Here is a 24424-nt window from a genome sequence, read left to right as displayed (position 1 = left end):
ACTGAGGCATCCAAAATTATTCTCAGAAAATAGGCCAGACTGGGCATGAAAACATCTGGGCTTGCTTGGCTTGAATCATGAACCACATGAGCAAGACACCCCACTGCTGCCTCCGGGCAGCCAAGCAAAGGAATGCAGAGCAGCACAAAGGTAAGCAGCAGGACTCTCCTACACCCAGATTTTCTTTCCCTATCTTCTTCCAGCAAACATGTACAACAGCCCATTTATTCTGAAGTTTTCCCTACAGTCCTGTCCTGTAGGATTTCTAAGGATGGTGTTTCTGGGACATCAGGCAATGCTTATTCTGCTGACAGCCAGCTCCAGGCATGAACTTCCACCTCTATGGTAAAAAACAAGGCAAAAAGGGTTAAAGCATTACAATCCTAGCCTACGTTAACACACATGTCCAACTGGCTAAGACCATACATGCATGCTCCAAGTATCTCTCACCATGTAACACCAAAACGCACCAGTTCCCTCCCACCCACCAAAAAACAAAGCCAAGCCCTTCAATAAATTACACAAATTGTGACATGGACAAGTTTACCCCAGATAAAAGCAGCAAACAGACAAGACTTCAGATACCACAAGCTGTAACAGCTTGGCTCCTCTGTAAATTAGATGAGTCTGTGTCAGCATTACTAATTTCTAGCTTTATAGTATTAAACAAGGCAAGTGAACTGAGCATTCTTACATGAACTGCTCACCGAGATCAAAAAACCCTGAAGGCCAACTATGCCACAATGGAAGGGACAAGCAATGGGAGAAGCAGGGCACTGACCAAAAACTGCTATTTCCTAGTCTCAACAATGAAAAGAAAAAAAATAATTATTAAGAAATACGCAGAACTGCATCAGTCTTTTTAAAAATAACCTGCTCATACATTTTAGAAATAAGCATGACAGGAGGAACAGGTCAGGAAGAGACACAGAACACAGCATATTTATGTATTTAATACAATGTAACATGGAAAACAGATTATTATGCATAGAACCTATAGGTTAGTACAGGAAATTGCATTCCTGGCCACTACATATACTCCTAACAAGCATTTCAGCAGTTTTAGATCAGAGGTGATTTATCCTCGTCCCTTTACTGGAAGTTGCCACCACCAGATGTGGGTCAAAGCTGTCTAGAAGAGGCCAAGACTTTTATACCCACATTTTGGAATGGAGTGCATCTGGTACACACCAGAAACAGAGCTTGCAGCTTAGCTTCCTCCAGAAGGAATCCAGCACATGCATGCCCAAACCATTCTGCAACTGGCAATAAATGGAGCTCTTCAGAAGGATAAGCTTCAGAAGCCACACTGGTGCTCCAAGACAAAACTCCAATGAAGTTAGGAGCCCTCTGTCCCTGAAAGGAGGCATCACTGCCATCCAATTGCCCCAGCCTTGCACCTCCACGCAACATCAACAGTCAGCTGCTGAAGGTAGTAAGCAAGTAGGATTCTAAGATGCTGGGGAAGGGGAGGGAGGGAGAAGAAAGCGGGCTAAGAATTAACTTTTAGCTGGAGGAAAACAAAAAGGGGAGACTAATTTGCAGACCAAGCAAAACCCCACTGCTATCCAAGGAGGTTAGTGTTAGTTTTACTTTAATACTTCCCAGCCTCTGCAGCTGTCTCCTCTCACAGTTGGCACTGATCACCGCCAATCTGGGACTTACTGCCAGTGAAGATGCATTGTTTTACTGGCTACTTAGGCAGCGCGTGCACCATTAATGGAGGTTTTATCTCCCCATTCTTTCCTGTCAGTACAGAACCAGCCAGTCTGACTCTGTTAACATTAAGAATGCTTATTTTTCCCCTATTCACTATCTCCAAGCCAAAACAACATCTGGAACTTCAGCTTACCATACAGAGAAGAGAGACAGATTAAAACTGGAAAAAGCTACACACCAGCTTCCAGAGCTTTATATGTTCCTCCTTTTATCCAAATTTCCCACATGTACCTTCCAGAACAGCTCTACTGGGAGAAATAAACCGAGTCATTCAGACTCACAACACAATGTAAAGGCCTTTCCACTTCAAAAACATGTCAAAAAGATTATCAGAAAAATAACAGGAATGAAACCGATACGAAAGTTTAGAGTAAGAATTTACCAGTGCTTTTTAAACAAAACAAAGGTGACATACCGGTGACCTAGAAAAGGAAATTAAACAAAGAAATATTACTGGTGTGTGTTACTTGTTAAAGTAATGGAAAAAAAACCTGGCGCCATTTCAGCATACATAAATGTCCCACTTTAACAGACAGCTGTCTCCAGTGTCATCTAAGTATGCTTTTTGCTTAGATCATGTTCAATGAATCATGAAAATCAATACAGAGAAAAAACATAAAACCACGCTGTAGACAGGCACAGAGATCGAGCATGTACCAACTAGCACCAGCCCTTTCTGGAGAAAGACATGCCAAATAAACACAGACTAGTTTTCCCAACAACATTTATTTAACTCTTAGTAGTTAATTAACAGAAGTCATGACTACTGGTTATTTTCTAACCAGCTATCACACTGGAGATTTACGAACTTAAGGCTTACCACCAAAGAAACACTCTCCCACTTGCTTGCCTGCCTTCTCCCCCCAAGAGACGGCACACCTAGTCCCGGAGAAGACCTGGCTTCCAGCCCAGCACTCAGCTCCCCACCACGGTGTGTGTGCAGCGTAACCGGGTGCTCCGGGAAAGTGGAGCCGGGCGATCGTGGCAGGGATGATTTCCACCCACTGCTCACCAGCAGCACCCACCACCCAAGCCCAGGGCTGACTGAGCACGGTGCTGCCTGCGGTCGGTCCAGCGCTGCGGACCGGCTGCAAAACCCACCCTTGGTCCTCGCAGCAGCCTCCCATCCTCCCCACGATGTTGCTGTGTGCAAAGCAATGAATGCTGCCACAGAAGGAATTTTCATTCCTGTAACGCACAGGCCCCCCTGGACAAATTATACAGTTTATAGTCCTGGGCTGCAGGAAGCTGTCTTGCTGATGAAGTGCTGCAAAACGCTGTATTTTTTTCAGCTGACAATCACATAAAGTGAATTTGAATGACCAAAGCAGAATAAAGTGTATGTTTTCAGGAACAAACAAAACATGTGTCATGGGTTTCTAGATCTAGCAGCAGAGTTTTAACATAACACAGAGTGGAAACCAATTAAAATAGTTCCTGTTGAACAGAATCCATCATGTTGCAAGTGGAAGGACAGAGTGCCAACCACTACATTGTACAACCATTTTAACCAAGTCTCATAGCAATGACGATCAGCTTCAAATAGACACCTCATGCCAACTTTGGGGATGCAACAACAGCATACACTCAAATGGTAATTTGCTACTGAATACATACAAAAAAAATCTCTATGCAACACTTCAGAAATTACTAATGTTTTAGCAGATTTTTCCTTTGCACCCAGCTGTTGCCTATTCCCAAGGCACCTAGTAACTTACTAGCTATTTCCTTTCTGAATTGAAGGATTAACTAGAAGCAACAGTACTCAGAAGCACCATCACTGCAACAGCCTCCCCACACCCCAGACCTGCTAGCAGCAAGCTGTGCCATCGCCCAGTACCCCCTGCCACTACAGATCTCCAATCCACATTGCAGGCAGCCTGGCACTCCAAATAATGCCAAGCACCAGAGGGCAAACAAGCAAATCAGAGCCAAATAAATTAATTCTTTATCGGTGTTTTTAATAAGTTTTTTCTATGTCAGTTGGCTGAAAAAACACAGAAATTACTAAAAGTTTTCCAAAACTCCCAGAATTGACTGAATAATATGAACTTGGCAATTTGAGATAATTTAAAAAAAAAAAGGGGGGAGAGGCAGGAAAAAAAAAAAGCCATCCCTACTGATTCGTGCAACAGTCATTTGCCTTCTCTTGGTGTATCACTCACCATGGACATGGAGAAGATTGTATTTGTCTGTACTAGAGCTTTGGGCTTGAACTGTCTAACTGTTGCCTGATGAAAGGGACTTCGTTCTTGTCCTACTTGCAATTTTTACAAAGGATCATCAATATTCCTCGTGGATTCCCAGAGCAGAGACAACTGACACCAGGACTGGCAGAGTTTGAAACTAGCAAACCAGTGAATCGCTACTGCAGGAAGTTGTTTGTTGGTCAGGTTTGTTTTTCATTAAGAGTCACTTATACAATCAAAGTCTTCTCTCTGCCTAGAACTTTCCTGAACAAGAGCAATGCAGCATTTTCTTAATATCTAGTTCACGACAATGCATTAAACTGAAATTTAGCTACCTACAAAAGTTAGCTGGCATAAGTCAATTAAGAAAAGCACTTTGATTTCTCCCCTTTTTATGTTCCCTTACTAACACCATGACCATTTTCACTCTCTCCAAGTCCTCCAAAGCGATCACTTTCACTCCATTTTCTGGAACCTCCCCTGTCCTTCACCTTCCCATCTGCCTTCCAGCCCATGCGCTGTCCCTTTGGCCACTTTCTCTTTCAGCTATCTTCTGCTCTAGAACTTCAACAAACACTACATAGCAGATAATTGTCAATCTTACAAGTCTTCACAATCCTTACAAAAGGATTAGACTGAACCTGAGCTAATGTCAGAGAGAAAAGTTAAAGGAGGCAATAATCAATGGCGCCTGAAATATTTCCTCCTTCAGCCATGCAGCCGACAGGAGTGTGGAGCGTGGGGTCGATCTCATTCGGGGCACCTCAGCAGCGGAAGGCCAGGAAGAGAAAGGCAACTCACTGCCTCTTCCACCCTCACACTTTTTTTTTTCCTAAGTAGATTTCATAACTGAATGCAGTGCATGATCTCAAAATACCTTTTTTCCAGATGAGGTCAACACGTTTTTTGTTCCCTTTTTTCCTATCTGGCTCTGAAGGGTGCAGCCAGGGTGCCAACCAGCTGTGATATTTAGCAATGACATTCAATGTTCAACACAGCAGCTGGGGTTTGGTGAAGTGCTGCTGGATGCAAATTAACACTGATCCACAGATACAAAAATCATGCTGCAAGAAAGATAATACTAAGAAGACAACTTCTTACCTGCAGCTGTTTAGAAAGCCACGTATTTCTGGACCTGCAACTGTACATTACCTTCCAGTTCTCAAGCAGCAATTAAACTATACATATCTTACTGCTGCACTCTGTCCGTTTTCTTCCTTTAAAGTCCTGCAATTGCTATGCCTGTGTATAACCAGAGATAGACAATCTCGTACTAGCACCACATGCAAGACAGGGAGCCTAAGGCACGTCTTGCCTACAAACTCCTGAGAACATGAATTCTTGCAAAGGCTTTGCTTGATGGTCTGTATTTGACCATATCAACGCAGCCTGGGCTGGGGAGGAAAGGGTAAGAGATGTCTGAACAGCACTGTCATCACCTGTGCTAAAGCCTGCGCTGCCACTGAACCATGACACAGGCACTAGCAGCAATGCCAGCGCAGTGCAGGCAGACTGAGCCATGGTACAGAGCCCAAAAACTCTGCGGTTCCCACAAGCAGGACTGCAAAGAAATCAAAAGGCTTCAAAATAATTTTGTGGTAAACGTCTTATGGCAGAGTTGCCAAACTAGCAATTCTGGGGAGGGTTGTACGAGGTAGGGATCTTTGCAGGTCTGCACTGCTCCCCAACAGAAAACAATCCTTGGCCACCTGAAAATCCAGCCAGTCTACGCAAGCTGCTTCAGGCAAGTAACACCACACAGAATTATTTAGCACCATATAGAGTATTTCCATCCTTCTTAGGCTGCTCCAGTTCTCTGAACCACAGCTTTAAGGGCTATGTTAAGCCATACTGGCATTAGAGAAATTCTCTTACAGAATGGTAAAGGTTTCTTTGGACCTTCCACAGTGCTTTAAGACTTCATCCCCTTCCTCCCATCTCCTCCCTCAAATTCAAAACCTTACTCTTACAGATGCATGAAACCACAGTGACACTATTTCAGAGCACTTCATACCCCCAACCCTTCTTGGCTCACGCTGGATAAACCCACATAATGAACATCCAACACCCCTCAGTACAGCCACATTGTCTCTTTTGCTGCAGCCACTCTACTCAAGCAGGAAATTCTGTACTCAGGATGGATGCATGGAATGGAAGCTTCTTTGGACTCCTAAAAGGAAAAAAATCAGCTACAGAAATGCAAAATAAGCCTTACTGACTAATAGCGTAGGCATAATAATTCAAAGAAAAGCCAAGTGAAATTCAGTGTTGAAATTCAGTTCTGAAGAATTCAACTCAAGAAAACCCCACACCATTTGGGTCTTTACCTGGTTTTCTGAAGTTGTCGAAACAGCATTTCACATTTGTGCAGGTGGAATATTCATTTCAGGTTTTGGTATATATTTAAGTACTTCCAAGCTGATCAAGGCGATTTAAATTACCAAGGTGAGTCACAATTTAACCAACTTTACACCTGATTTTGCACTTCTTTTTTGTTCTTTTCTAAAGAAAGGTTAATTATTGTCCAACACAAGTGAACATATTGTTAAGGCTAACTAAATATGGACTTTAAAAAAAACATTTCCCATGGAAAAAAAGCAGCCTTGTTAAGAATATCAGGGGACAGAAGGGAAGACGACAACTTTTGACTGTTACTGAGAGCATGCTGTGCCAGTTTGCAGTAAATGGGGAGGTACAGCCCCCAGAATTAGTGCATCAAATCTTTGCTTACTCCAACTGAGAATTCAGGCAAAAGCAGTGCAGAAAGTATGTGGCGTAATAGACAGTGAGAGAGAGAAACAGAACAAGCATGCTTTGAAAGAAGCACCCAGCACAGGAAGGAGTGGGGCACAAGCAGCAGCTCACATGAAACTGCAGCACAAGTCACAGATGTTCAGGAAGGGCTGTTCTACACTGTGTTTGGTGTATTACATTAACCAAGCCTCAACTAAGGCAGCTCCATGACTCTAGTTTCATATGCAGGAACCCATGTTCCCAGTTCACAGAATCATAGAACCAACTAAGCTGGAAAAGACCTTGAAGGTCATCATATCCAACCTCTACCCCAGGACTGCCAAGTCCACCACTAAACCATGTCATAAGGGCCTCATCTAGACTGTTTCTGAACACTTCCAGGGACGGTGATTCCACCACTTCCCTGGGAAGCCTGTTTCAATGCCTGACTACGATTTTGGTGAAGAAATTGTTCCTAATACCCAGTCTAAACCTCCCCAGCACAGCTTGAGGCTGTTTCCTCTTGTCCTATCACTTGTTAAGAGAAGAGACCAGCCACCTCCTCGCTCCATCCTCCTTCCAGAGGAGCGATAAGGTCTTCCCTGAGCCTTCTCTTCTCCAGACTTGTTACAGTTCACATTCGACTATAATATAAAGTGATACATATGTTTTGATTACTTACTCTTACAAATACAAGATTTCAAAAGTTTACTTTTAAGTGGCAAACAGGCTTACAACAGCTTGACTGTGCTAATTATGCAAGGAAAGTTATCACAGCATTTTGCTATTAAAGCCCGCTTATTAGACAAAGGACACTGTACAGGCAGTTAATGAATTAAATTAGCCAAAACCAGCCAGCTGATCTTGCTGTCTGGGTGACTTGGGGGTGTTGGGAAGATAAGCTCACCCTGTTTCTTAGTCCATAGATCAGATGGAAAGATGCTTTTCTGCTTTTGGATGTCCCCGTTCTGAACCCACCAGCAGGGTGGAGGTGCCACCCTTCCAGCCAAGCAGCTGTCACTGTACCTAGCTATGGGCACTGGGCCACCAGCCTGCACCAGTCCCCTTCAGCAGCAAGCACCCATCAGCCTGCGCACCACCCCAAAGGGAGAGATGTGAAGAATTTTTGAGGAATCTCCTAAATGACTCCGATGGAGAGGGAGTGTTTAATCACCTTTAAATCATCTTCATTATGGAGCTGGGGCAAGCATTTAATAAACATTATTTAGCATTTACTGTGTTCTTTTATGAAAAACAACAAAGAAACAGAAATACAAATTAAATTAAACCCAAAACAGTTCAACCATTTAGGTTAGTTTTAACTTAATAACTTTAAACACACAACACCAAAGGTGAAGTCTATTTCTTCAGGACCCCAGCCTCAGATTGCTTCAGGGGTGAGTCAGATCAGGGATTAAAATCTCATTATTTCCTCAAATTCTTCCCCAGAGGTCAAAGTTTTAGCTTGCTAGTTTTTAACTAAATTCAGAGTAAAATCCAATGCTAATTTATTTTGCTTGTTTTGCATGGAAAATCTTTACTATGTTCATTTTATTTAAACATTTTAAATCACTTGCAACAGAAAAGGTGGTTTGCCTTTTTTTAATGTTTGTTTCAAGATCAGAAGACCAACAGAATCTCCTTTAACATTTAGATACTTAAATATTTCCTCAGTGTCTCAAGAAATTGATCAAATACTATGTCTGAAAACCTTCTGTGCTTTCTTCTTGCTATGTGAGAAAATACTTTAATACTAAGCCACAACACATGGTTAGCCATACAAGCTTCATTTCTTTCCTTTCTTTGGTGCTGGTTTGCTTCTTGACACAGTAGCTTTCTTGACCAATAATTATTATTACCCAAACAGATGACAACATATGAAGCATACTTTTTTTTTTTTTCAGTTGTTAGAACCAGAGATGATTGCATATTGGCTGTAATCCTAAAAACAATTTGGGTAAAAACTATAAGCTGCATCAATCTGTCAATTAACACATTCAACCTACATCTTTTTCATACAATCGTGATACGTAAATTGAGAGCGTTAAATTAGACATCTTTAGCTTGTCCAATATTCATTTTTTTTAATGAATATGCCATTACAAACTGAAACTGAGACATCTTTCATTCTCTTGGGACATTTAGCAGCACGACAGAGCGCACACAAGCCACCCTACAGCATTTCACATCTCTCTGCAAAGCGCCTGAAGCACAACACAAAGGACAAGCAAATCCTTAGCATAAAGCTAAGACAAACATTAAGCTAAAAAGTGAACTGTACTTAGGCAGTTGTTACAGGAAGGCTATAACACCAAAAGAGGAGCTACAGAGAAACTGGAAGAGCTGTTCTCAAAACACCTTCACCAGCTGAGGACGAGTAAGCACATTTTGAGTATACTACATGTTTATGCACCAACTTCTACAACCGCAACATGTTCCTTTTCAGGAAAATCCTTCTCTTCACAGACAACCAAACACACCTGAGGGACTGAAGCAAGATCAATCATGTCACAAAAGCCTTTTCACTATAAGAATATTTCGGAACTTTGAGGGAGAAAAAAAAATACATTTCATACCTTTTCACACTATTGGCACACCAAACACTCAAGAGATTTCATTTTACAGGTTACTGTTCACTGCTGTTTTGTTTTGGTTTTCCTTCATGTTCACATTGGTCAGTGTTTTAGTAAGAAACCTTTTCTACACACACTTAACTGCTATGCAAGAATTCAGCAGATGCCCACTGAGCCCTACTCCTTTGAGGGACCTTGAAGTCCAAGCTGCGGAGGGTCACTGTCAGTGCAGTCCACATAAGGGAGGCCAACAGCCCTCCAGCCTTGCTTCATGCAGGACAGTTCTAAAAACACAGTCCTCACCCTGTGAGATGTTACACGTGCTACTAGGAACTGTTCAGGTAAGGCAAACCAGAATCAAACATGCAATCCCATGCCATCACATTTCTTCTGACTTGCCACCAAGAGCCTTATTGGTGCCATGGCACTACAACTTACCAATGAGTGCATCAACAAGGACACAGAAACTGAATGGTAATTACCAAGACATACTACCTCTAGGCTCAGTAATATGTTTTCAGCTATTGTTTTACCTATATTCACAAAACGCTAAGTGTATGCACAGAGCTGAACAGCATAAATTAACAAGTGATAAGCAATAACTTATTTTTGCTAACCCCTCTCATAGTGACACGCAGAAGTCCCCTGAAGCCTGCCCAAGTTTCATCCCTCTTTCACCTCTACCCCCACCAACTACTTGTGTCTGTAAAAAGAATCAAACTCAAAGGAGAGTTCTGGGGAACTGAGATAAAGAGGCCTGACAGAAAAGACCACCTTCGTTCCCAGCACAGGAGTTCTTCCCCCCGTAGAACTTGTGGTGTCAAGACCACTTTCAGTTCACAGGCCTTTGCACTCCAAACTGAAGACCCTACACAAAGCAGATCACATTGGTTCTCCAAGTTCCAGGCTGGTTCCAGTCTCGCTTCTACAGGCAAAGGATGACGAATCCTGTCATCCTCTTTGCCTATACGTAGAAGGAAACTCCTTTGCTCTCCCAGTTTCTCCATAAAGTCCTCTAATTTCCCCAATCGCTGTGAAGTCCCACAATCACATAATCCTACAAAGAAGTCCATCCTGTTATGAATCTTTCAGGAGCAAAAGGAGCGCAAAGTACTCTTCAGGGAATGGAGCACATGCTATTCTCAACTAGACAGTAGCAAGAGAGGCCTCTCCGCTCACCCTGAACTATCAAACTGCAGCATTTGTACCAGAAGGCAGTTGAAAGATATGAGCAGGCTCCTTCCCTCCCCAGAAAAAGTGGGGTTTGTCAATTTGCTTTGCTTTTCGTCATCTTGTGGTACACATGTCGGTAGAAGCACGCTTGCATCTCTTTCCAGATTTTCCATCACAGCCATGAAAAACTGTAATCTCCCTCTTCAAGGGCAGAACCTGTTGATTTCTCCAACCAGGTCTAAAAACTGTCAAGTACCATGAGACAAACATCATAGTGTCAAAAGATGCGAGTTAAAGGTTTCCCTACATTAGAAAATGGGCAGGGATGCCTCTTGCTATTCCTTGTGGGAATAGTACAGGTGCTAGCAGGAAACTCACTTGGGCCACACAAGGACTGGTGTTGCAGAGTAAGAATGACAAGGGAACTCTGTGCAGAGGAACAGTAGTCTCTGAAATGCACCTACTTCTGAATAGCCTCAAAATATAAACAAGCTCTCAAAATCCTTTTCTTTTTTCTTCATCTGCCACTGTGTTGATGTGCTGTGACTCTATTAAGCCAGCCTTGCGGAACAACTTCAAGTTAATTCACCTTTTCCATTTGCTTTACTCCACTCCCCAGAGCTCTATATCCAGTATTTATTTATTTTAAAGCTAAGCCAAAACCATTCAAATGCTAACATTTCAGAGCCTTCAGTACTCCTGCTTGCATGCAGTAGAGCCTCTTTTAGAATAAAGAGCATCCATTTTGGGAACTAAACCAACATAACTGCAACTGGTCTACATGTCAAAGTCTTACAAATCCCCAGACTGGGAATAAAGTAAGTTTCACTCCTAGCAGACCCTTTGTTAAAGAAAGCCTAAAACAGCATTGCAGACTCAGAAACACTGATTTCTCACCAGAGACCCCAGTCACTGCAGAAGAAAACTGACAGCTTCTAGAAGTGAGCTTGGCCTTCTGGCTCATAACTGCATGTCATCTTGGCCTTTCTAATGGAGAAACAAGATAAAGTTTCCTCAAAATCCTGGACACTGTTGTACATTAGAGTCCAACAAATGTTTTATTTGAACATCTAACTAACATCCAGGACCAAATCCCAACTAAAGAGATGAAGTCAAAGACTTTTCCAGCCATTAAAAAAAAATGCCACTTTTGCACAAGGCACGGAAATACCATATTTCTTTTGGTCAATATTTTAATGGTGCTTAGCGTTTTATTTCCATAATTTAGGAACAGTCATAACGCACTGATTCTTCAAAATATTATTTGTATCATAAAGAACGTGTATGGAGGGGTCTAAATAGCTTCAGATTTTAGAACAGGTTTTGCAGAACAATTATGCACAAGTTTGCGTCAGAGGTATGGACATAAGTCTTACAAATGTGTAAAATGCCTACACAAAGACAGAAAAACACCCTATTGTTTAGACAAGCTGGAACATGTTACTCATTTAGGTTATTCTCAACTCAAGACTGATGCAAATATGCTGGGTCCACAAACACACACACACCCCCCAAGTGTCTACATGGCATTTCTGGCACATTTGTAAAGGCCTAGTTGACAACCAGCTAACTTGAGGTTAAGAGATAGCCAAAGCAAAGCCAAGGAGTTGTTCAAGAATTTTTAAGTAGTGCACAGTCCCGACAACAAAAGCCAAGGGGGCAGGATCCATGAGAACAGACACAGAGGAGAGACCAAGTTATGATACACGTGAAAAATAGGAAGCCACCAGTCATACTCCAAGCTGCACCTTTACCAGTGCTGCACGCACATGATGCAGGAATTTGCAGGTAGGGGCAACATATCCCAAGTTTCTTCACAACCTTTTAGGTGGAGCTTTCTCTTCTCTCCCAGTGACTTGAAATAACTTGCATGTTTCCTTCTGGACAGAGAAGGGTTCAAATTATGCAAAGATTTTGGAGGATAGCCAATACTCAAATGATTTAACCTTCATCACAACCATAAAGTGAACACGTACCTCTGCTCTTACACAGACCTGTGTTCAGTTAGCTAGTCTGGACAGAAAGGGCTTCTAAATTGCAGCAAAGGGTTTTGCCCGAGAGAACTACATCAAAAGACGACCCTTAGTGAAGACAGCCCCTGAATCAAGATAAGCAGAGACAGTCCCACACTACCTTTATACCTTGTTACCCTTGAGATGAAAAGCAGGCGGAGTGAAAACTGCCATGCAAGCATCTTTTTATCATCATCAACATTTAATTTAGACTCAGGATGCACACAGGTTTTACAATTCAGACAAAAAAAAATACAGGTCAAGTAGAATAAAAATTGCTTAGATCAATGCCCAGTAAATAAGAATGAATGTCCAGAAAAGAATTCTAGCCTAAGTTCTCTAGATATTTATTTTTCTATTTTAATCACAATCATCAAGAAGCACAAACACACGCAGCTTGGTTTTGTGTTTCTGGTTTTGTGTTTGGGGGTTGATTTTTCTTGGGTTGTTGGTTTTGTTGGTTTTTTTTTTTTTTTGAACTCACAAGCATCAGCACTTTTTTGCATGAGCTGCAAGTACATCCAAAATAGATGGCTTTTTTAAAAATGCACAACTTATTTTAATTCCACTCCTAAGTAGATATGAATTAGTAATTTAATAGTCAGACTAGTGCACTACAAGTCATATCTTTTTACTCTGACAATAAAAAATAAGAAGTCACACACATTATAATACTACAAGATTGACTGCCACATAAAACCCACTGCCAAATCATCCTACAGCCTGGGATTTGCCCAGCCCATGCAACCAAAATCAATGTTTTAAACGGCTGCTACACAAACCTGTAGCTTCAACAGGCAGTTACACTCAAGCAGCAGTATAAAGTGTAATTTAATGGATAAAAGAAACAACCCACAAAATACTGCTCCTTATGAAGTCAAGAGTTTGAACATGCAACACGGACATGATTTTTACCAATAATAAACAACCTGCAAGTTTTTCTCTAACGTAACACGATACAATTAATTTATTCTCTTAAACCAAACTATTATCTTTTCATTTTATTTTCTCTTTTAAGATTCAGCCTTAAGATGAGTTAATTGTTGCAGCCCACCCACACAAACACAAGAGACAAGTTTATTGCAGTGGAGAGCCCTAAATAGCACAGTCCGTTTTAGGCTGACTAATACAAACACGCATTCTGTTTAATTTTACATTTGTTCCTAGGGAGATTTAGCTCTCATCTCTTCTACCTCCAATTCAATACTAACTCCCATCGTAGGAAATTATCCACCCCATAGGGATGAGTAACACAGGCAGATCTGCCATCCCGCAAGGCATCTCACAGGGGACAGGCTGGCTACCATGCCAGTCACAATCCTTACAAGAAGGAAGGACAGGAGGGCCTTGGGGCCATGGCATGAAAGCATGGCATGCAGGACTTCCAAAAACAACCAGGGCCAAAGAGCACACAGACAGCAAAGAAACCCACAGGAACTCTTCCAGGGGACTGGACCACACCAGGTCCACTCTAGCACCAACAAACCAGGCCAAGGTAATCTGCAAGCAGCCTTGGTCACAGCCAGTAGAGTCAACACGCCCATAACACACCAAGTAAGGCAATAGTTTTCACAAAGACTAAGTAGCACAGTCTGCCATGTTTGCCCAGGCACTACTACCCTCCTTAGCACGAGCACGAAAAGCAACAAACCTGTAATTAATTCACATTAGAACTAACCTGGCAAAGACAGACTAAGTTTTAATTAAACTAATGCCTTATCCAGATCACCATACGGCCACAGAGATGCCAGCACAGGAGAAAGAACAACACAGGGAGAGGGACAAGCATGACTACTTACTTCCCTGGCATTAGCCAGCGAAAAGGGTTGCACAACCACAGCACCAACTGCCTAAAACTGCTCAGCCAGGAACCCCAGGCCATTCGGAGAGGAAGGTTGAAGGGGCCTGCTGAGGCATACCGACTGATGTAAGCAGAGATCAGCAGCTTGCAGGACTTCAAAAGGAAGCCACTTCTAACCTCCAAGCTATCCGCTCAGCCAAAGGCAGCTGTCAAAAAGCTGCCAACCTGCTCCTACTGTTACAGGATATTTGCCAGACAAACAGCAGACCTGCAATTAGAAGACGTGTTTGTTGGCCTCTCTTCTGCAACTTATTAGCAGAGAGGGAAGGTTGGTAGTCAGAATAAGAAACGCCTGACCTCCAGTGAGCACAACTCATTACAACTGCTCTGCAACACAAGGAAGAGGTTCTCCTACCAGTTTCCATTCAACTGAGGACGATCTGTGGCTTTGGCATGCAGAGAAGGAATATTCCAGGTACATAGGACAGACAGTTAAGAGTTGCAGCAGCATCTCCTCTTCTGTAAACAGGCCCAGAAAATACCTGTTGGCATTCCCCTCTACTACCTCCTACCTCCATCCTTGTTCATTCCAGACAAGGCAAATGAAGAGTCCAGACTCTGCCCTGGACAATCACCAAACTTGAGTTCTTCCGTTTTAATAAGCTTTTTCCTAATCAAGCTGTAGCCTTCCTTTTCCTAAGTCAGACTTGAGTTAATTTACAACAAGCTACAGACACTTCCACGTGCATCTTTTCAGAAGCACTACAGGTAGCAAACAGTAATGTGGCTTGACACTGCCAAGAGCATTTCAAAAGTAGGGGATGCACTGACAAAAATGGCTTCTAGGGATGAGCAACCATTTAGCTGCCTTTTCAGGTCAACAAGAGAAACAGAAGAACAAGAAAACATACACCTAACTCAACAGCAGCCTGCTGACTCCAGAGAGGCAAGTAGATGATGCTTAGGAAGAAGCACAAGGACACAGCACACAAAGGTTATTCTTCCACCTTCCTCTGAACCCCGACTCCATGCTTCCCAGTCAGAGATAAATTCCCAAGCCTAAACTGCATCTGGACCACTGTATTTAATGATCCATCCACAGACCTACAAGCATATCCAATTCCTTAAAAAAAAAAAAAAAAAAAAAAAAAATTAAAAAACCAAATCTTTTGAATGTCCCACTGCCACTATTCTGTAACTTGCAGAGGCACCACACACTTTTTTTTCTAATTTTAAAACTGCTGACCATCAACAACACACAATATTCCCTATTTCTTGCATCATAAGAAAAAATGTAAAATCATCATTTCCCATTTACTCACATTTCAATTGTGACTTTAAGACCTCTATACCACATCCTTTCAAACATCTCCCTCCTCAGCAAATCAGTTCATTTAGACACGCTGCACCTACACCACCTCACAAAGCTTTGTAGAACAAGACTGAGCCAACCTCATGTAAAACAGCAGGTCCTGAGCATGAAGAAACTGGATCTGAAGGAAAAAGGAGTTATTCCAATTGCTTAAAGACTTATGCTGCCTTTGTACTTAAACAGAATAGAGCACTACCACTTGAGATGAGGGACATTGATCTTGAGATCTTTAGAGGAGTTTAGGACCTGGTGGCACACTAATTTACAGGCACAGAGAATGCAAAATGTGTTCAAACGAGAACTGGGCAGAATCCTCGGTCCAACAGGCCCTGGGATCCAAAGCACTGCCTGGCCTGCCAGGCATAGCCACTACGCCACAGAGCACTATTCATGGTTAGCACTGGTTCAGCAAGCAAGGTGGAGCACCAACAACCAGGATGAATTCAGCATGAAATGAAAGAGCAGATCAAAAGAACCCTGTTTAAAGACGGGATCATATAACAACTGGCAGACCGTGATGCAGCACCTGATGTTGACTACTCACCAGCAGATGAATCATAAGGTCAGTTCTGGCCTTCCAGGGGAAAGTCAGCATCTGAACTGCTAGCAAAGAACACCATCACATTTCTAAAATACATCACTACTTTGTATCACATGAAAAAAAATAGTAATATATTTATTTCACGAGGAATATCAGTACATTTCTCATGTTCCTTAGAGAAAACAGTTGGCATCCCACAGAATTACTGTCAAAGGCTAGACTCAATGCTACTTTATCACCAGTTAGTTCGCTGTAGATCTTGTTACAAGCATAAAATTTTGAGAGCATGTACAGAATATTAGCAAGACTTAAAAATGCAAATCACTGAAATAGGAACCTGTGAACTCTGAGCTGTATACATGCAATTGCAAAAGAACACATTTTAAGGAAAGAATTTCCTATCAGCTGAAACTGGGTCATGTGCATACTCCTGGTCCAATATAACACAGAAAACTATTTCATTACAATTACTTACTGCTATAAGACTACACTTTCATGCTTTCGAAAGCATTAACCTAAAACTGTGTTTTGGCTAAAAAAAGGAATTTCTTGAAAGCATTTCCATGGAATTCCATAAATTTTATAGTCAACAGCATTTTCTAAATTCACACTACCAAAACACTTGTAAACTTTTGGAAAGATGAATTCACATTACTACTAAGAAATACCATCATTCCTTACTTTACAGATACATACAGATATGTAAAAGATGCAAACTACTTATGTCCTTAATGTGCAGTTGCTAAACTTGTCTAGAGCAGAACTTAAAAGGTGCCTTCTCAGACAGTGTTGGATACCTTTGTAACTAACATGCTTTTAAACTGTCTGTCTTGACTACTCTCAAGTCTCAAAGCAAATAACCTATCCCCTAACAGACATGCATGCCTTCATCAAGGCCAGTCTGCAATCCAGCCCAACCAATCTCCATGAATTCTTATACACAGAGAGTCTGGGAGAGAGCAATTATCACTCAGAAACCAACTGCATTCAACACCACCACTGTAATCTTCTATAGCTCTATTATAGCTGCCTGGGTGAGTGGGCTAAGTTTTTAGCCTGTTTTATACACAGTCAAAGAGATAAAAGATAGAAGAGCAGATAGAGATGCCCATTTGAGAGTTCAAATATCCAAGAAGGCAAGTGAATACAAGCCGGGTTGGTTTTTCTTTTTGCAGGGATGAGGGGGCTAAAAGGGTGCCTAATTATTTTACAACGGCTGTCCCTAGATCCTATTTTAGCATCAGGCTTTCATTAAATATAAGCATGACTTCAGAGTACCAGCTGGCCAAAAAAACTGAGAAAAACAACAAAAAACCAAACACAACCCACCCACAACACCCCACTGGTGTTCTTTCCCCCGCCTTTGTTCTCTTCCTACCCCAAGAGCTTCTTCGCTGCTCAACAGCCCATTGCTTTCTCCATTCCCAAGAAGCATGCAGCTTGTGAAAGAGCAAAACAAGGACAGAGCAGGGCTTGAGAGAGATGGTGTTTCTCCAGACGATTTTTATCCCTCTCTCAGACTCATTTGCATCCCTCCAAATAAGCTAGTTGATGCTTCTGCTGCTGCTGTGTCTGGCAGTTTTGGCAAGATGATGCAAGTCTCCATTCCTTCCCTCTTGGACACAGCCTGGAGGCAGGCGAATGATACCACCTCAAGTTATGTTGCCACATGCCTTGCCCCGGTCCTGGCTATCAAGCTTTCTGTTTTCCCTTCCACCTGCACTGGGATCTACCGACCACAGTCAGGCTGTGGGCAACTACAGCGTCATCTGCAATGGGTAAAACAGGAAAAGAAGCCCCCTCTCTTGGCTCGGGAAGACATGAATTTATTCTGGAGAGCTAGCCTCAAAAACAGGCAAGTTCAGCAGGAAATGGCTATATTTAGACCTCCCCTTTCACCTCAGCTCCTCAACACATTTACACTCTCCTGCAGAAGAATCTCTCTAAATGGTGTTAGAGGTAAGCTTTCACAGGTCACCTCAGCAGAAAAATGCAACCAACTTAATACATGCTGATATAGAAGAGTGTAAACAATCATCAGAATATCAAATATCCAGCTACTAAGGCACAAAAAAACCTCTCACATGTCAAAGCATGTTAAATTGCAAGCTCCAAGAACATAACACGGCCAAAGTTACTTTATGAGTTAAGTCCACTGAGGGTGACACTGAAACTTCTGCACGCACCACTGGGGCCTTCGCAAATACTTTTTTAAGTAACTAATGAAGCCACATTCTCTACAGAGAGTACAAACACGAATTAACAACCTCAACAGCTACATGACCAAAATATTTCCAGTTTCCTAATGTACACGTAAAAGTCAGTGATGAGAAAATGAGTTAGCAACAGTTACCGTGCAATGGAACTTGCACTGAGACTGTCAACAATGTCTCTGGAAACATCATCAGTCCCCATCAGTAGGGTTTCCCTTTCTCAGCTTGCAACTTTGAAACATAAGACTTTAAAAAAAAAAAAAAGAAAGAAAGAAAAAAAATATGTAACAGTTTTCTTCCCTCAGGCTGCTCCATTTAACTACCAGCCTCACCTCTTATACTTTTTGGCCTAACTACAATTCAGACCCATAACACTGATTATTTATAAACTGAAATGGTTGAGGAGTGATCTAAGTCACAGCAACAGACCTTAAAGTTTGTCCTGAAATGGAGACAGGAGCAGACAAAAGGAAACACACCTGTCTTTACAGCATGAGAAGACAAATAAGCAGAGATTTCCAATCAGTAACTACTCCCAAGTCCCATGCCATTAGGCAAGGAGTAGCACCCACACCCCCCTTAAATGAAGCAGAGGAATGCAGGCCTTATCCCAGCAAACAAAATACTGGGATGGAAGGCAAACCTCTCAAAGCATCGCGCACACTTAGCACCTCCCAGGGAGAGCACAGTGTATACAGGAACTTTTTGTTCCCCTAAAACGGATCTGTAACACCTCCTCAAAAAAAAAAAAGTTGCGGCCATCAAAGGAACCAGAGACTGCACTTGAGAGCTTTCCACATTCAGGATATCAGCTTTTGCTGATTTCAATTTCAAGGCAACCCACTACTCTTCAAACAGCACTAGACCTTCAAGGACCAAACTTGGCGCTTGTAAATACTCTCCTGCTGCATTCCAGGTCACTACTGTTTCTCTAAAGATGAAGTATAAGGATCATAGTAAAGATCCTATTACAGGAAACAAAAGAAAACTGAAGACTTAAAAATAGACCTGTCATTGCCCACAGCAAACTGCCACAGCCATAGGAGTTTTCTTAAATGAAAATGGCTGAGATCCACAACAGATGCATTTCAATGCATACCACAAACATGCAAGATGGGGAAAAGAACCTGTCTCCTCTGAAAGCTCAATGCATCACTCCTAAGCGTGTTTTTATACTTAAGTGCCAGTTCTGCAGCTCAGTCCAGAATCTGAAAGTTTCTACCCCATGAAGCCACCAGTAACAACACAATCTCTCTATTTGCAGAAAATAAACTGGTTTAATCCCAGGGTACTGTAAAAGTACCACTGGAAACAAGTTACTTTAATGCATTTTTACAGACTAACAGAGTTGGAAAGACTGCCCAGGCAGCTTCCCCTACTATATTCATGCCCCAGATTTCACAGACCAGCATGTGGTTTTAAAAGCCCTGAGGTTAACACACAGACCTGAGCGGGCTGAAAGAATGCCTGCCTGCTTGGAGCAACCCGTCCTCCATCACCAGCGAAAGTCTTGACAGGACTTCAAGCAACAGGCCTGCTGTCCCCTTTGTTTCCTCCCAAAATTCAGAGCTGCATGACTGTAAACAGGCAGGCTGGTTTAGACCCCTACTGACTCATGGTGCAGACCACCATCCTATTTGGCCATGGCAGAAGCGCCTTGAACAGACTGATATGCACACGGGACTTTGGTCTGTAACTTTCTTCTTCCTACCAAATCACGGACCTGCAGCATATTTACATTAATGACGCCAGCAGAGTCATGCTCAAAGAGCTCATTCGGCTGTAGCACAACCCTGCACCTCCAATCTATACCAGTTTATGTTGTTAAAATTAAGGGGGAAAAACGAGACCCGAGTCACTACCCCTCGCCGCAGCCTGTTTACCGGGGAACCGAGCAATGCTGTTCACCACCATACGTGTGTTTTGCAGCAGCCGCAGGGAACCAGAATCCTTTGTGCCTGCCCCCGGGCTCAGACGCAGCTCGGTGTGCTGCGCGGCGGGGTGGTCGCCGGTGGTCGCGGCGCACTCAGCCTTCCATCCCGCGAGGAAGCCGCTTGCTCGGTAAATCTTCCAGCGCCGGGAGGCCAGCCCACAGGAATTTTCCCTCCCGGATTTTACGACGTCCCCTCCTCCTCCTCCTCCTCCTCCCCCCCCCACCCCCCGCCAGTCTGGGCAGGGGCCGCGGCGGCAACAGCCTCTGGGCCGGCGGAGCAGGGGCAGGGCCTGCGCGGCGGGGACCAGCGCAGCCCCTCACGCCCGCCCGCAGCGCCCGCCCTGGCCGGGGGACCCTCGCCCCGGATCCCCGCGGCTGGTGACCGGCTTCCCGCGGCCCAATGCGGCTCCTCCCGCAGCTCCGCGCCGCTCAGCCCCCGCCCCGGCCGGGCGGGCGGGCGGCTGCACTCACCTCCTCATCGCCGCGGCGGGCTGGCCATGGGCGGCAGTGGCGGCGGGGCCGCCGCGCTCAGTGCTGTCGCTGCCCGCAGCCCGCCCGCATGCCCGCGGCAGCGCCGAGCGGCGGCGGAGCGCTGACAAAGGGGACGGCGCGGCGGGGCGGGGCGGCGGCGGCTGTGGCGGAGCGCCCCGCCCCGCCAATGGCCGCCGGCGACCGTCACTCCCGGCCCGACGCGTCACTTCCGCCCGCCTGCCGCATCGCGCCCCCTGGCGGCGGCGCGCGGGCCCCGGCAGCCTCGCGCGTGGGCGGCGGGTGTGGGCGGCGGCGGCGCGGGCCCGTGACCGTGACCCCGGCGGCAGCAGCGCGGGGAGCAGGCACCGCCCGCGCGGGGGAGAGCTGCTTCGTAATGTGTAATCTAAATGTACCCTCTGCCAGTTTAAAGCCGTTCCCCCTTGTCCTGTCCTTGCAGGCTCTTGTAAAAAGCCCCTCTGCAGCTTTCTTGTTGGCCCCTTCAGGCACTGGAAGCCGCTCTAAGGTCTCCTCGGAGCCTTCCCTTCTCCGGGCTGAACAAGCCCAGCTCCCTCAGCCATCTCCATAGGAGAGGTGCTCCAGCCCTCTGAGCATCTCCGTGGCCTCCTCTGGACTCACTCCAACAGCTCCACGTCCTTATGTTGGGGGCCCCAGAGCTGGACGCAGCACTGCAGGTGGGGTCTCACAAGAGTGGAGTAGAGGGGGAGAATCACCTCCCTCAGCCTGCTGGTCACATTCCTTTTGGTGCAGCCCAGGACACAGTGGGTTTCTGGGCTGCAAGCGCACACATTGTCAGGTCATGTTGAGCTTCTCATCAACCAACAACCCCAAGCCCTTCTCCTCAGGGCTGCTCTCAATCCAGTCTCTACCCAGCCTGTATTTGTGCTTGGGATTGCCCAGCCCTATACCAACCCAGGTGTAGGACCTTACACTTGGCCTTGTTAAACTTCACGAGGTTCACACAGGCCTGTCCGGGTCCCTCCAGCACATCAATCACACCATGGTCTGCTCCATGATCTTGCCAGACACTGAGGTGAGACTGACGGGCCTGTAGTTCCCTGTTTTTTCCCTTTTTAAAAATGGGGGTTACTTTTCACCTTTTCCAGGCAGTGGGACCTACACTGTCTGCCACTGCCTTCTCAATATGATGGATAATGGCTTGGCCACTTCATCTGCCAGTTCCTTCTGGATCCATGGATGCATCTCACCAGGTCCCATAGACTTGTGCATCTTCAGATTTCTTAGATGGTCTCAAACCTGACCTTCTCCTACAGCAGGTTTTTCCGTTCTCCCAGTCCCTGCTAGTTGCACAAAGTAAACATCTGTGCAAGATCCTGAAAAGGCACAGGTTTCTATCTAAGGGGATGACTCTAGGGACTGTAGTGGTAGGACAAGGGGTAATGGCTTCAAACTTAAACAGGGGAAGTTTAGATTGGATATAAGGAAGAAGTTCTTTACAGTGAAGGTGCTGAGGCACTGCAATGGGTTGCCCAGGGAGGTTGTGGATGCTCCATCCCTGGCGGTGTTCAAGGCCAGGTTGGACAGAGCCTCGAGCGACATGGTTTAGTGGGAGGTGTCCCTGCCCATGGCAGGGGGGTTGGAACTAGATGATCTTAAGGTCCTTTCCAACCCTTACGATTCTATGATTCTATGATTTCCAGAATAGTTGCATCTATTTACTATCAGCAGAGCCTTTAAATTATCATATGATGAATTAAGGACATGAAAACCTACATTTTAAACAAGCCTGAGCAATTCTAAACAGACTACATCAGAAATTCCCAAAAAATATGGACCTTGTGATGCTCCACATACTTTCCTAACTCCAGCCCCAGGATATAGGGCTTCCCTGTGATGCTCAGTGTTTCCTCCAGACAGTGACACAATGGCAGAGTGCTCAATAGGCAGTGAGGAAGGTGAGTCACATGAGACCAGCAGCTCAGGCTGTGTGCAATCATCCTGTCAGGCCTCGTTTGTTAAACCCTATCTGAAACATTAACTTGTTCCCAAAGACTTTGAACTTTATCAGGAATTACATGTCCCTCTGTGATCAACGTGGGGCTGCCATCATTGCCCCGTGGTATGCTCTCACCTGCCTGGGAGCATCATTCTGTGCTTGAAGCTGAGCTAGACCATGTTTGTTTTCCCAGGCAACACCACTGGGCACAGCTCTGCTGCTGATGGATGTGGAGCACATCAGGCTTTAACAGCCTGCAGCACATACCAGCAGGTGAACCACAAAGGTCTCCTTCCTGACGCAGGGGAGGCGGACACCAAAGGTCTGCACAGGGACATCGTCAAACCATGTTCTTATGATGGTAACGAGACCTCAAGGCTGGCTGAACTGCCACCTGCAGCTGTAGAGCGGCAGGGAAAGATTTCAGGCCAGAGGAGAGGCATGCTGCACCCTGTGCCGCTTCTCCTATATGACTTATTTTGTTCTTTTTCTCAACACATACGGCACTTTCCAAGCAGTGACATGAGCTTCTGTGAGACGGGAGGTGAGGGACTAAGGGGAGTGAAAACAGAAGACATGGAGATGTAGCGTGAGTCAGGCTGAGACAATATGGGTGGTGATCACAGCGGTGGTGTGGGGTGGGAAGTGAATGCCGGTTCCCTTGGGAAAGGCCAGGTGTGCAGAGGGTTTGTGAAGTGCTCCCTCAGAAGCTTCTTTGTGTGTACAGCCCATTTATGCACCACTCTCCAAATGGGGCCAGGATTTGACTCATTATGAGTAATAGGAATGTTTTAAACAGAGAAAAGAATACTAATTCCCTTAAAAATATAGATAGGTCTACATTTGGCTCAACAGTACAAGGCCAGTAATTTTCCACAGTGTACTGCCAAATAACTGAATGTGACATTCAAGTAGCTCATGTGTAGGTGTTCCTCAGGAGAAAATACAGCTTTAACAAGGACCATTTTCCAAAAGAGAAGACTAAAGGTTGGGTATCTAAATAAGACTTTACAGAATCTAAGTAAACAACTAAATTTCCAGAAATGCCAAGCTTCTCTTGAGGCTCTACAGGTGGTGCTGACAGCCAACACTTCTGAACATCTAGCTGCTTATTGGCAGCCTAAAGCACATTTGAAAATAGTAGCCCACATGGTTAATAGAGCTCATAACAAAGGGTGACATTGTTGGATTAAAAGCCATCTCTAAATAATGACAGGTTGCAGGATTTCCAGGCAACATGAGAAACTGTATGGTTTAAAAACACTTTGCATGAAAAAGTTTCTACTTTACTTTTGGTAGAACAACATGGGTTTTGGAAACTGTCATTTTTTGAGTAACCCACGCATGGCTTGCTAAGGGACAGCTGTTGCTAAGTGCTCGTTCAAAACCACAGAAGGAACCAGTGCTGGAAACTGGAACTAGGACTCAGCAGCTCCTGCCCACAGCTTGGATCACGTACAGTTTACATGCAGCTGATTTTCAATTAATAGTGAAGATGGGGGGAGGATTAGTTAGTGAAGTGATCTCAGGATAATCTGTAAACATGACTGGTTTTCTGTCCTTTTGAATACCACTTCTTATTCATCATCATAAGCATCCTTACAAATAAATTTGCTTTCCAAAAGGTGCAGGTTTTCTTCAGTTATCTTTTCTATCAGTATTTTAAGTGTTGATAGGAAATTCCAGCTGTAAGTAGAATTTTATCTATAGTAATGTTAT

At 44.2% G+C, this 24424-nt stretch overlaps 1 protein-coding gene across 3 annotated transcripts in view; it reads right to left on the bottom strand.

Annotated features, from left to right (window-relative positions):
- Positions 1-20927, bottom strand: part of ACVR1 (activin A receptor type 1) — a 71291-nt gene extending 50364 nt beyond the window's left edge. For 2 of the 3 annotated variants that reach the window (XM_030485960.1, XM_030485961.1), the window contains exon 1: positions 20065-20451. In XM_030485960.1, coding sequence (XP_030341820.1) covers positions 20065-20102 — 38 coding nt within the window. In that variant the 5' untranslated portion in view covers positions 20103-20451. Of the gene's footprint in view, positions 1-20064; positions 20452-20730 lie in introns of those variants that run through there. The other variant, XM_030485957.1, reaches the window with a different exon arrangement.
- Between the last annotated feature and the right edge of the window lie 3497 nt (positions 20928-24424).

Source organism: Strigops habroptila, chromosome 5 (genome assembly GCF_004027225.2).
Source record: "Strigops habroptila isolate Jane chromosome 5, bStrHab1.2.pri, whole genome shotgun sequence".
In the NCBI taxonomy this organism is placed as follows: Eukaryota; Metazoa; Chordata; class Aves; order Psittaciformes; family Psittacidae; genus Strigops; species Strigops habroptila.
This window is presented reverse-complemented; position numbering and strand designations above follow the sequence as displayed.